The sequence below is a fragment of the Nylanderia fulva genome, unplaced genomic scaffold, assembly GCF_048542155.1.
Source record: "Nylanderia fulva isolate GAGA-0341 unplaced genomic scaffold, ASM4854215v1 Scaffold18, whole genome shotgun sequence".
In the NCBI taxonomy this organism is placed as follows: Eukaryota; Metazoa; Arthropoda; class Insecta; order Hymenoptera; family Formicidae; genus Nylanderia; species Nylanderia fulva.
In genome coordinates, this window is record NW_028190055.1 from 1763586 (window position 1) to 1778538 (window position 14953).

The 14953-nt window shown below is 39.8% G+C and overlaps 1 protein-coding gene across 1 annotated transcript; it reads right to left on the reverse strand.

Moving 5' to 3' along the window:
• Nucleotides 1–4: 4 nt before the first annotated feature.
• On the reverse strand, nucleotides 5–14602 carry LOC114938486 (uncharacterized). Its single transcript, XM_029312473.2, is given in 10 exon segments — nucleotides 5–1134; nucleotides 1366–1437; nucleotides 1558–1674; nucleotides 1756–2013; nucleotides 2225–2344; nucleotides 2425–2634; nucleotides 2732–5628; nucleotides 5631–7461; nucleotides 7463–14032; nucleotides 14157–14602. Coding segments are annotated over 9 exon segments (11715 nt in total). The 5' UTR covers nucleotides 13601–14032; nucleotides 14157–14602; the 3' UTR covers nucleotides 5–1062.
• Between the last annotated feature and the right edge of the window lie 351 nt (nucleotides 14603–14953).

Here is a 14953-nt window from a genome sequence, read left to right on the forward strand (position 1 = left end):
AACCTTAAGTTTTAGAATTTATTATAGAATTAAATGTAGGGAAACGAGTTTTTTCTTATTCGTTTCCCCATGTATAACATATGCACAAAAACATATAGACATTTCTTTGATTCACATTGATTATGGCTTATCGTACATTTTAGTACGATTTCTTAAATACATAAACATGTTTATTAATGTCTATTGCAAAAGTTGAAACAAAAATTACAGGGTGTGGTAGTGTATTTTTTCCACATCTTAAAAATGTGTAACAAACTAAAATCGAAGAAAACGTTGTCAATTTTAAAAGATCTTTTTAAAGGACATGCAGTTTTTTTAGGAACAATTAACACAGAGTAATAAATCTTTGTGAATACTAGAATAATTCTTGTGAAATACAACGATGAACAAGAGTATTTTGTATAACAGTTTATCTAAATCATCGAGTGCGTGTATTCTCAATCATGCGTAATTAGTTTTCACACATAGCTTAATCTGTTTTATGTTTAGTAACCAAAAATTTTATTTTACGCATATTTTAAGTGTCACAACGATCTCAACGAATATAAGTAAAGATAAACGTTTTCTTTCTCTAATACTTTAACGCAAGGCATGCATAGTAAAATTTTCATTCTCAGTTCAGTCTAAATTCTTTACAAATGTACATTTTACATAAGTTGCGTATAATATCTTTCGTACAGCGCACATAAGTGGTAACAAACAATTTCGCAACAGCCAGTGTACTTTCTCACTATAAATAGCTTTTATATTTTCTGTCACAATAATCTCTGTATTCTAAAAATTATAAGTAAAACTCTTGTTTAGCATTTCTTTCTAAATCTAGCATTCACTAAATATAAAAGATATAAATAAAAGCAATTTGAGAAATGTGATAATAGCAAAATACTATTTATAGTGACAAAGTTAAAATACATTTATTATGTCGTATCTTCAGTGCCAAATAAAGTCTTCTGTTTCATTTACTATTTTTCGATCGCTGTGGCCTGTTAACTAGCTAATTAGCCAGTTAATATAATTATTTTTGAAGTAGAGAATTCCTAGGCGTGCTATATATGATATCTTTTACAATAAGGCACGCACTTGAGTTGGCATTTGCCACGAATGCAAACGCTTGTCTTTACTTCCCGCTATAATCTGAAAGATAATAAAATTTGAATGAAACTTTGATTGGTAATTTAGCAGTAACAGCATGTTATCTTTACGCACTCAATTAAAAACTCCATAAAAAAATTTAATAAAAATAAAGATTTTATTGATACTAATATCATTTTAAAAAAGAGAGGGGAAAATATATACAATACAAAAATTCAAGAAGAAATATTAAAATGAGAAAAATTGTTGTAACAAGTTTAAGTTCTTACATACCTTATTATGTACAACTTCTATACTCAATAGCATATTCCCTGGACCAGGTATACTACATACTAATTTGTGGTTCTATAAACAGATGTAATTAAATATAAATAACATAGATTGATCAATTGTAATCAATTAATTATATTATGAAATTATAATTATATTAAAATTATATTATGAAATTCGCGATGCAATATTTACCCTTGTATCAAAAACGTAGATATTGCCGTCGTAGCAGCCTGCGAACAATAATTGTCCGGAAAGCCGCATACATACGATACCGACTCCAGCATCATATTGAATTGTTTGTTCACCCGTCTGCAATCATGTTTTTTTTTATGAATGGCAATTCAATTTTTATCTAGAAAGACAATAAAAATGCTATCATGCGCCGCTTACCGTGAAATCAAAAACGTTGATCGACGTACTACTTGTACCGCAATAGATTAGATTATTATGGCGCATCAAGCTGTAAACCGTGTGATTCTTTTGGCCGCTAATCGTACGAAGGAACAAGCCGTTCTGTGCATCTCGTATAGTTATCGGTTGGCATCGAGCAGCTACGATGAGAATTCTTCGGGGACCTTCATTTGTCGCTTTAAGCGCAAGAACGGACGTATCCGAGAACGCTATACTATGTCCTTTGATGCTACTAGACTGTAAAAAAAATTGCATTTATATATAAACTTAATATGTTAATATTACTTTTTAATATTAATATATTATTAGAATATATTAACATAAATTTAATATATTAAATATTATTAGAATAATTTTCATACAAATATCTCATTACATTCAATGTTCAAATTCTGATTTAAATAAAGTTTTAAATCGATATATAATTAAGAGAAGAAGCACGTTTTACTTTGATCTGGAAACGCGAAACATGTCCAGATTTAGTCCCGATAAAAATCATTCCCCATGCTTGATCCATGCACTGAATCGGACTGTTTATCTGCACTGGATTCTTTATTAACGCAGCCGTCTAAAACAGAGCATTTTTTAAATAAATTCTCCTCTCTAATAATTAAACGTTGGTTCATAACATTCAAAACATTTTCTTACCATTATATTGTAACATCGCAAAGTGCCGTCTAAGGAGCCGGAATACATCAATTCCTTATTAGAGCCTGGTATTATATCCGATTTATAAATATGCAGACACGTAACCGCGGATTTGTGACCTTTGTAGATGTTCAATATTCCGTTAGATCTCTGGCTATATCTATATATCTTGCCGTCCTCGCTTGCTGCTAGGAAAGATTTCTCAAAGACCTGAAAATAAAGAGAGAACAAAAGTTATTTACTTATTTAACACTAAGTCTGTCTTATATAGAAGTGTATACAATCAGATACTTATTAGATTATATACCTTGATGTCTAAAATAGGACCTGTGTGGACTGTATACTGCGTTTTCATCGTTTCTTCCTTCTGGTTGTCGACCTCCATCGAAGCGGAATCATCGTCATTGCTTTTCATCGGTTTCTCGTCCAAGATTTCAATCTCGGTATTTTCCTTATTGGAGGATTTCTTCGAAAGAGAGCAAGAACTTTGCTCGGAAACTACAGCAGGAGTCATCACGATATCTTGACATATCTTGATGGCACATTGCGGGTAAGACACATCACTCGGTACGTAAGGATTGATAGCGATTATTCCAAGTTCTTCTAAAATCTCCGGACTAACATTTTGCTTGAGCAGAGTATGTTTACAGTCGATTAATCTTACTTTACAGTTCTTTATTTCCCAATCCGTGTACGCTCTCTTCTTCGCGGCCTTGTTCCTCGAAGAAGTAGCGGATTCCACGGAGGAACCACGCGATTTCGCCCGACTTTCAGTCTTGATTTCAACTTCGGTGTTCGATCCCCTTCGACCAGTTGCTTTCTGAGCAGCTCGATTCCTTTTAACGTTGGTCAGGATCTTTTCATCGCGCATCGCCCATGTGATCGCAGGAGATCTGCTCCTGCGTTGCGTCGATTGATCCACTCTCTCGTGGATCAAGCTCGGTTCTAGTTCACTGCTGTTCGAGTTGGAGTCGACTTCGTTCACCTTGGTTGTTTTGACGTTTTCATTGGTGCACCTAGTGCTTCTACGTACCGGAGGAGTCAAAACGTCGGATTTTCGACGGGTCTTTAATGCTTTATTCGCGGTTACCTTGTCGAACGAAAAGGCGGAAGCAGTTGCGCGTTCCAGACTAGATCTCTGATCGACGGACATGTTGGATTCTTCAGATTTTTCGCTCGCACGATCAATCGACATGGAACTGGTATTCTGATCCAGGATTGCCTCGAATACACCGCTTTCAGGATTATTGCTACTTTTCTTTTCTTTAATATTCATGTTCCTGGAATCTCGATAATCTTGTTTCGACGCAAGATTCGCGTCGCATGAAGGTTGTTGCTCGGCATCAGATTTCTTCTGCCCCGTACTGACTTTTTCCACGACGGAATCTGAGTCGCATGCTACACCCGTCATTGCTATCTTATCGTTGGATCCGACACTGTCGCCTGAATCCTCATTCTCGGTAGTATCAGAGTAGCCCTTTACCATACTAATTGTCTCATCTTTTTGCAACTTGCTCACGTTATTCTGGTTATCGCACATCACCACGTCTACTTTCATCACCACCTGTCCATCCTTCTCGATCAGATTCGTTTCGCTCTTCTCTTCTCTTTTCTCTTCTTCCGCAACTTGGATCGACTTAATACTCGATGAGGTATCCTTGTCAGTTTTCTCCAGTGATTTCTCAGCATTCGTCGTAGAATCGACTAACTCGGTGCCGATGACATTACTGCTGCTCTCCGTATTCTTAAATTTCTGTAACAATCCTAGGCTGAAGTCGTCCTTTATCAAAATCTTAGGCACAGATACCTTAATGTCGAAATTGCGCGAGGCAACGTTGTTAAGATCCTTGGGCGGGACAGGTTGGCAATTCAAGGAATGGCTCTCGATTAGAGTCTCTTCGGGCGTGATGCTGCTGTCAGGTTCCACGTTGCGTTCGTCGTAGAACGGAATCTTACTCTGATTCACGACCTTGAAGACGTGATTCGATCCGTCCGACACATCGTTGTTGTTCTGCTGTTGTCCCGCGGTCTCCTCCAGATTCTCCTTCTCTCGAGAGGGCCAATCCGAATTGGCATTTGCCTCGACATCGACGTAAAACTGATGCTTCTCAGGCTGCGACAGGAGATGGGACGTCGTCGGGATGTCATTGGAAACGCTTCGCGCCGCCTGAGGCTCATATAGATCCTCCACTCTGTTCTCCGCCACCGCGTTTATCACCTCCTCCACGTTTTTCAATACTTCCGGATCCATCTCCACGTTGTTCACGCCGTCCTCCTTTCTTTGGCTGAGCGAGTCGAGCAAATCTCGCTTCTGTCGCAGCTTCATGATGTACAGCTTGGACAGGGGAAGCTCCTCCTCCTCTATCGTCAAATTATTGACTTTCTTCAGGTAGTTGTCCAGTTGTTGCTTCTTCTTCTTGCGCACAATCGCCTTCAACTTTCGCGATCTCGCCTGTTCCTCCTTGAGTTTCTCGTCCAGTAAAACCAGACCGGTTACATTCCTGTTCTCGTGCACTTCCGACGCGGTGTTCTGAACCAGAGAATCCCACGTGCTGTCGTCGGAATATATGGATAAAGACTCTGATGTGCCACGTACCTGACAATTCACCCTCGGCACCTTGCTCGGTGCTGAGAAAACGTCTTTATCAGCATCCACGTGTTCCCGTCCAGTAGAATCGTCCGTACGATTATCCGCACTTTTATGCAAAACACCAGTCAAAGCAGGCTTCGAAGATTTATCGGCAACGTCACATTCGGTTTTCCCAGCAGTGTCCTGCACTCCCGCGTCATGATCCAATGTGACGTTCGCTTCGGTCTTCTGTATCTCAGGATCTTCGGACACGTTTGACACAGGTTTCTCAATCGTAGCGTCTTTGGACGCGTTCGATTCAGTTTTCTGTATCATCGCGTCTTCAGGTCTAGCGTTCAAGGCCGAAGAGACGTCGGCGTCTTTGCTGGCAAAAGTCTGCTGCTCCGTTGTTTTGTCAACATCCTCCTCTTCCTCGACATCTTTTTCCTGTCTGCTGAGTGTCTCTTCTAATCGCGGCGTTTTCTTCCACCTAATCACTGGCATCTTCGTCTTCTGCGTGTAACGCGTCATCTCGTCGTCCTCCGAACTGCGAGACGCGATAATCTTCCTTCGTTTATTAATCGACGGGTTCTTCGACGATGTCGATGAATGCTTCTTTCGTTTGGCACGATTTGTTTGGCGTTTCGCGATAATTGCGACGTTAATTGCGTCGGGACTATTCCAACCTGCTCGGGAATCGCATCGTTTTCCCTATTCACCGCGGTACTTTCGGTAGATGAAGTATTATTCAATAATATGTCGTGCAACTTCATCTTCTCCGTCATCAGCTTGTGCATCTCAATATCAATCTCCAGCATTCTAGCCAGGATCGTTTCTCTCGTGCCAGTAAACTGTTTCTTCATCTTTCTCGCCAAACCGTTCCTGTTCAGCCTCCCGGATCGATACTTCATCTGTCGTTTATCTTTCAATTTGTGGAAGATGCCGTTTCGCTTCTTTCGATCTTTATACACGTCCTCTCTCGTTCTCTCTCGCGTCTTCTCGATCATCATTTCGTCGAGTTTTTCTAATTCCACAATTGAATTACATTGTATGCCGCTATGTAGGCATTTATCTGTGGAACCTGTTGAGATCTTATTCTGACCAACACTGGCATCGGTATGAATTCGTTTGTCATTCAAAGCACTGTTTTGCATCACCGATATCGTGTTTATGTTTACAAACTCTTTAGTGTGAGTGTCTAAAGAATGCGTTTTTGTAGCGCTGTGTATGTCAACATGCCACATGGGTGTTTCGTCAGTCAAGCTGTTTGTTTCGCCTTGTGCTTTTTCATTCAACATTCCCTGAGGCCCCTCATTGGTCGACAAACTGTTGAGAGATTTCAAAAAAAGATTTGTCGTAGTCTCCTTCAAGGCAGCTTTGGTCGGGACGTTCAACATTCGCGGTGGTGTATCAAGTATAATCTGCGAGGTTCCTGGTAAATCTGAATTGTCCTCTGACGAGATGCGTTTCAAGTCGAATTTGTATCGCGCCTCCTCGTCGTCGTGCGATAAATCCGCGATCATCGTGGTTTCCGGGGTGATGGCTGACGGAATAATGTCGTACCGTGCCGGGCTGGTTTCCTGATGAACGGAGAAGGTCGCTTCGTCCTTGTTATCAAACGCGGCGGCGCTCTGCAAACGATCGTCCAGGTAGAACATATCGTTGTCCAGCTGTTCGTCGGAATCGAAACCCGGCAACTTGTCGCAAGTGATTTTCTCCGTGGGTATATTCGTCTCCAGGTATATATTATGATTATTCAGGTGCTCCGCGTTCTGATTTTCAGGTAATCTCAATGCGTCGTCCGAAATCGCCGCGTCGTCCAGGGCATCGGACAAACTTGGATCGGTCGTGGTCGTGAGTTTACTCGTGAGATCCTTCGTTCCGGTTCCATCTTGATTGATCTCCTCCTCCTCATTAATAAACATGGATTCCTTCATCGTTAATTCCGCATATTTCTCCTCCTCGCCCATCAATCGTTTTTCTGCTTCGTCGCCGACATTCATGATAATATTTTCATCCTCGACTATTTCACCGTGCGAAGACTTTTCCACGACTTGTGCCCGTCGATCTTCGTCCGCCGTCAAGTCGGTTTTGTCACTCTTGTCCGCGACTGTCTCCTTATTCGAAGCAAGTAAAGTATTGCCGAAAGCGATGTCGAAATTCTCGTTGATACTCATGTCATTAGCATAAGGACGCTCCAATGTCTCGTAGTTATCTCGTTCTTTCGTCATTTTCTCTTTCGACGTTTCCTCTTGATCGTCGATTCGTGTCGCGCAATTGACATTATTTAAGAAATTGTCCTTAACGACGTCGATTTTGTGTAATTCGAGATTGAATTTAGGCTCTTCAAACTCGATGCTATCTTGAAGGAAGCCTTTGAACGGACTACCCGCGCTTTCGGGAGAGATAACGCCGTTCCCCGTCTGCTGCTCCGTAGAATTTTCGTTCGACACCAATGACAGTTCAGTCAGTGGTTTTCCTAGACGAAGAATCTTCGTCCGCGCTCACAGATTTATATATGCAATCCGACATAACCGGTTCCACAATGTTCTCTTTATTCTCATTCATTTCGACATCATTCACCCCTTGATCCTTCTCAACCTTGTTGATAATATTTAATCGAGATATCGCATCTGATTCTTTGATCGTAGGAAGATTTTGATTATTCGATTCTTCAACTTGAATCTGATCCGTGTAATTCTTCAACGAAAGCTCTTTCGTCGCATTAGATTTCTCACTTGATGTAGAAACGTTCACTTGCATCGCTTTTATGATATCGCTCGAAATAGAGGCCGCTTGTACATCGAGTTCGGAAGTGACATTAGAAAATTCTCCTACCCTCTGTTCTTCTTGATTCGTGATCTTAAGACTCGCTGTATTTCCACTTTCTACGTTAGGATCCTCTTCATTTCGCATAGTCTCGGATAAATCGGTGCTTTCGATGTTGCCTACGTCTTCTCCAATAATTTCTCCTTTAATAAATTCTTTCACATTCTTATCAACATTGTGCGATAATTCGTTATTGTTATCAACCTTTTGCAGTACAATTATTGACGATTTCATATCTGCGTAGCTATTGTTTACCTTACTTTTGCAAGAACTCGCGGTGCATTCAATTTTCATTTTCTTATCATCGCTTTCCTTCTCTCGAGTCATCTCTCTCGCATCCTTCGTTTTTGTTGTCTTCTTCAAGGGATACTTTGTCGAAACGATACTGATGGATTTTATTGCTATCGCAGATTTCTTCTTCTGCGCCTTCGACATTTCCTTCTTCAGCTTCAACTCTTTACTTCCTTCCGACCGAATGTTCTGGAATCTTTTAGAATCGGACGGAACTTTGTCTTGCAACTTTTTATCCGTCACGTTTTCTGCAATTTTTAAGCCTTTCTTAGATTTCGATAATGCGGTTTTAGTTGTTGTTACAACGTTAAATAGAGCATCGGCACTTGCATTAGTAGTAGTTGGTGTATATTTACCTTTCAATGTATTCTGATTAATTTGCTCGACAGCATTGCCAGTATCGATAACACGGTTCGAATTTCCTTCTTCAGGTTTCGATGCTATTTTTGGGACCTTGGATTTCTTCGTCGTTTGCCTCTCTTTTTGCCTAACATTTTTTCTCAACGTCTGTGCAATATCATTATCTTTGCTATTTATGACGTAAGGAACAGCTCTTGCCGAAAGTAATCGTGGATCCTGAAGAGAGCCATCGTACGTCGTAGCAAATACGGATGTAGATTTGTTGACTGGAGTTGATTCCAACTCGGCGATCTTCGGCGTGAGAGATAAATCTTGAGTCGACGTTGCAAGATTCTCTGCGGATCTCTTCGTTTCTCTTTGCTTGTTTATGCGACGTTGTATGTTGCGCTCAAAATACGTCTTTATGTCGATCTTCCTACAGGTTCGAGGTTTTTTATCTGCAGTAAGCACATCTGACGCGACGATTGTTGTTTTATTCGATACATTAGCGGAAGCTAAGATATCAGTGTCAGCTTTCATTTTAAAAGCGATAAACGACTTGTTAGACGCGCACGTTGGTCCCTCCGATTGTTGAGATATCGTATTTTCAGGATCATTGTGTAATAAATGCCCGCAATGTTTTATATCCCTCGCGAAGTTGTCGATCGGCAGTGAAGTTTCAGTTTCATTTCGATTACAGTCGGTGGTTTGATAAGATTTATTTAAATTCTCCGAGCATTCCGTCGGATTAATCGTGTCCCAATCCTCTGGTATGCTGGTAAATATTTTGAAGAAAATTTTGTTGTCATTCGTATCGGCATTCGTTTCTGGCATTTGTTTTAATTGCGCCTTGGTTTTCGGTTGCGTCGGTGAAGCCGTTGGCGGTCTGTCCTCAGCATGCGATGATAGTGTCAAAAGAGCAGACTCCAGATTACTCTGAGACTCCGGAGGCGAATACATTGATTTATTTTCCATGATCACGTGATTAGAGGCATTCGCAAATTCAGCGGTATCTCTGGTATTTTCTTCCTGACCGATGTCCAATTCCTCCTTGACAATTACTTCTTGCGTAATTTGATTTTCCATGACTTCTTTCTTAATTTCGTTCTCCGTCAACATTCTTGTTACTTCCTCATTGTTAGTTTTATCCAAAGATTCGGAACTATTCGTTATTTTCTTGCTTTGCTGATGTTTCTTTTTCTTCTTATGATGTAATTTCTCCCTTTTTCGCCATTTTTTGTATTTTCGTGATTTCTTCGACTTCTGTTTCCGTTCCCGCTCTATCTCGGCGTTCACCTCGTCTCTTATCGTTTCGTTCAACGACATTTTCTTGGCAACCTTCTCTTTTTCCTTTATCGCCCTCAATAGCTTTGTAACATTTGGTTCCGTATTGCCACTACTATCATTGCTGCTACTGCTACTACTGCTGTTGCTGCTACTACTGTTGGTGCTGGTGCTAGTGTTGCTGTTGCTACTACTGTTACTGTTTTCAGTATCATGATACGCCAAGTATTCTGTACTATGTCTTCTGTCATCGCTGTGTCGCCTAGACTTTTTATGCTTGTCTTTTTCCAAGGTTCTGTGCCTTGTAACTGTTGTATGTTTTGAGGATTCAGACGAATGACGGCGTCGTTGATAAGATTTTCTAATACGTTCTCTGTTTGATAAATTTTCGTTGTTATTAATTTTTTTCGTAAGAGAAGACGAAGATCCGACCGAGTTTGCTCGTATTCCATGTCTCGCTTCCCACTCTTCTTTGGTAAGATTCCTGTACGCGTACGGATCATCCTGTTCCTTTCTCTTCCATCTGTTGCATCTTTCAATCCAGTGCGCACAGTTCTCCGATTTGTGCACTCTGTCATCTTCCACAAGCGCATCTTTCTCCGTGCTCCTCATAATCGCGCCGTCATCGAAATTATTTGCATTTCGTTGGCTCGCGCTACAATGCTTCCGTTCCTTTACTGCTGCGGGAGTTTGATTTTTCTTCGTTACCTCTGAAAATATATCATCCAGATCATGTTGTAGAGCCGACAATTTACTACTAATACTAGATTTATTAGATACAACAGTACTACACGTATCGTCTTTCAAATTAAATTCATTATTTCTACTAGTATGTTGTATCTGCGTATCTCTGTCGTGTCCCGTTTTTGTTATGTGGCTTTTGTTTCTTTCGGGATTTTTTTCTTGGTTTGTATAGTTTAATGGTGCCGTTTTATTTGCGCAATCTTCGGTAAACAATGTCGCGGGACTGAACACATGATTTGCATCTTCCAAGTGATTGTTCTGGCTACTCGAAGCTGCTGCTACAGATTCAAGATGATTGTCCAGTTGCACATCCAGTTGTAATACTTCGTTCAAGTGATGAATAAATTCTGTAGATAGATCCGTAATAGATACAACTGCATCCGTCTCTAGCATCGCGTTTAACTGCTTCATAAACTCCTGCTGATCATACAGTTTCATCTTCTCATCCTCGATCTGTCTCATTCCCAAAGATAATGTGGACTTTTTTTCTTTGACTAGACGTTTCATTATAACATCAAACTTTCGAAGACTAGTATTATTCACCATGTTAAAGATGTCGTTTTTACTCATTTTCAAAAATTTATTAATGATTTTGTTCTTCCAAGATGTTTCCCAGCTACTTTCGTTCTTTTCTACACAATTTGATTTTTGCGCATCGTTTTTCGACGACGAAATGTTAGAATGAGATTTTTCTGTAGGAGCATTTTTTTGTATTTTTTTGTGACACGATACAGTACTTTGACTTCCAATTGATTCAGATAACGGTTTATTTCCTGAATTATTATTATTCGTTTTTAAATTCTTTCGCTCTTTTTCACTTCGTTTTAATGTACTTTCAAAATTTTTCTTAGAAATTGAAGACATTTTTTCTGATTCCACAGGTTGTATTATGCCATTTCTTTTCTCACTACTCTCTCGCCATCCTGTTCTAGTATTCACTATTTTCGTTTTATTATTTAAATTAAATATCACTTTAGGACGTTCTTGTTCATTCATTAGTGATGTCTCAGTAGACCTTGTATTTGTATCTTGTACTACACTTTCTTCGGATAACAGATGGTCCAACACTTTAGGTTCCTGAATTATTTTCTTGCTATGTGTATCATTTCGTTTTGTTTTCTTCAATGTATTACTTTTACTTTTTGGTTCTCCTGGAGGTAAAGATATAGATTCTACATTATTAATTGTGGTATTACTTTCGCAAAGAACTTTAGAATTTGAATCTTGGTCTCTTCTTTCCGTTACACTTGTCATTTGTTTTGCAAATTTTAAAGCTTCTTGCATGTCATTTAAACTGTCGTCCTTGTCCACATTGCAGTCAGAGAGCTGCAAGAGTTCCGGTGGGGAAACTGTATAGGTATTATGAGATGTATGCATTTGAAACATTGGATGCGATGAGACATTTGTACCGATGGCAGGATTATCTGATGGCATAGAAGAAAATGGAGAAAACTGTATCGTATCAATGTGAGGTGACAAATAAACGTTACCTGGACTGGACATTTCTAATGGTAATGGTCGAGATATAAATCCTCCGCTTGGATTTAATTCTGCATGCATTTCTATGTTATTACAAATGGCAGGTACTGGATTTTGGACATTATTCCATGCAGAAAATTCTGTTCCTCGAGATATTGTTGATGTCAGCAAAGGTCTCATACCTGGTGGTGGTGTTGTGAGATCAAATAATGGTCTCAATGGTGGTAAACTAGCTATAGGACGTAAAGGCATAACACGTGGTTGATCCTGTTTTGTAAGTATTGGCGGTGGAGTACTTGGATCAAAATCAATAGGCAATTTTCTTTGTTTAGTATACCGAGATAGTTTTGGTGGTTCAGTATGAAAGGGATTTGTCTTTTTCTTCGACAATTGATTATCCAATGTAACATTATTTAATACTGATGCAGTAGTTACTATTGGTTGTGATGATGCTGCATTATTACTATTACAATTATTACTAACTGAACTTATTGTAGGAATCTGGGATTCTAAAACGTTGTTTTGAATTTCTAAATTTGTGGTCATTGGTTCTTGTTCACTTTCCAATACATTTTTGTGTTGCGAGATATCCTGACCTGTCAAATTTGGGAGCGGTATATCCTGTAAAGTTGGCTTTTTAGACACATCTTGTTCTATCACTGTAACATCTGTTAGAGGTTTGTTTCCCTGAGAGATATCCTGTTGATCACAACAGTCTTGCGAAGTATTAACCACAGGTGTATTAAACTGACATTGAAGATCCGAGTCTAATAATCCACTTTCAACATTGTTATCATGTAAATCCGATTGTTCTAAATTGTGAAAATTATCGACCGACTCAAGCCAGTTGTCCATTTCTAAATACTCATTCTCATCCGATAAATTTGTCATTTGATTGTTAGGTATCGCTTCTAATCGAGATTCATCTTCATTTTTACCTAATGTTCCTACATTTCTACTTGAATTATTATTATTATTATTATTAGATACATATTGTGTGTTATCAAATCTCGAATTGTTAGAATTTACTTTTCCAGTGTCTCTCATCGGATCAATAGAAGTTGGATCAAGCTCAGGTTCTCCATACTTGAACGCAACAACATTTTCATCGTTCTCACAGTCATCTTCGGCAATGGTAGACGAAAGTAGCTTATCATGGTTCCAAATATTATGCATTTCACCACTGAAAGAAGACAGTTTTTGTCTCAAACGATCCGCCGTTTCCGAGATCTTCTGCTGCCGCTCCTCTTCAGAACCAAGCAGGGGTTGCTGTGGGATAGCATCTGTCTGATTATACTCTATCTGCAGGCTGTTCAAGTTATCCGGTGCAATAACGACAGCTTCCTCGTAAGGCTCTGGAGGCACGGGCAGCCTATTGGGGGCTGGAAATCGTGCATTGTAGTTGCAAAAGCTCTTTCTCCTACCACCTGGTCTGAACTGCGGGTTGCCACGTGACAAGTGGGGCTGAAAAAATACATTGTTCTGTTGCCAGGGCATGAATAGCGCGGGTCGCCCTGGCCTCAGGGGGCCTACATGTCGAAAGGGTGGATGCAGGAATCGGGCTCTACCGAAGGAACTCGCGGTGCCACGAGTACCTCGTGGCCTTAAGCCCCTTCCTCGCCCGAAGTTGGTGTAACTCATCACAATATGCCCGATATGTCTATATACCGTTAGTTTTTTTTTTTTTTTTTTTTTTTTTTTTTTTTTGACAGCACGAAAAAGAAACAGATTAACACAACACAATAATCTTTGGCAGCTTAATGAAACACACACGTGTCGGAACGCCGCACATCGTCTCTTCCTCGAGAATGTACATTTATTATTGCACAGATTAGGTATTAGTTAACGTGATTCTTCGCCTCCCGGATTCGTAATCCCTTGGCTCTCGTGTTCCCCGGGTCATCGAAAATCGTCATACTTTCCTACGTATTTCCACGATTTCCCTGTTATATAGGCGCATTCGTTGTTGGACTCTACCTCAACGTTAACTCTGACACTGCATGCAACAGCTAACCTCTTATACAAGTCGCACTTGGTAGAATTCACCGGCAGGATTCTCGTGAGTTCCTTCAACTGCAAAAAAGGATGTCTATATTAGTAGGACTTAATATTAAGGATCGGACGGGGAAGAGAATAATTGATTTTGTTTTCGTGCGGTTGTTAATAATAAGGAAATTAAGATCCGTGAAACACTTACGTATACATATATATGTCGTATTCTATACACGACGAGATCAGATGTCCTGTTCTGTCGCAACGACGTAATATATCTTCGTCCCAATGTCCAGGGATACGCTTCCCTCTACAATAGGAGTATCCTGCCTCTCACCTGTCAAACGGTGACAGGTGCTTTCGAAACGTGGACCCTTCGACCGATGTTCAATATAAACACGGATATTTCGTCACTCGTGAAGCAACGTGTTGCCACGGCACGACGTCACCGTCATTCGTTACCTTCGACAAGTATCGTCGAACTGCCCGATACAGGGTGCGCGTGCGACTCGGACGACGTCCGTAACTTTAACTCGATTTTTAAGCTCGATTACGCATTCGCGCGTAGACGTGTCTTCGACACGGAAAAATCAACCAGTCACGTGTCGAACATGAGGAGTGTCGCAACATGGCATCCCTTACGCTAGACACGTCATTGGTGGATTTTTCTAGCCGTAGGTTTTTTTCTAGCATTCACGTCTGTCTGAATAAACCTTAATGTTTTTTCATGATATGAAAATTTTTTTACACGAAGCAAAGTGCGCGTATTTTGCATTTTGTTTTATAAACATTTCTGCTCTTATCGATAGCTTATGTTTATATAAAAAAAAAAAAAAAAAAACGACTTAAATTCTTAGAATACAATAGGAAAATTTTACATTTTATATATATATATATATATATATATATAAACTTTTTCATTTAAATATAAAAACAGCGAATCGAATATGTAGCTAAATATTTATCATTCTTCTTCGTATCTATATTTATACATTTTGTCAT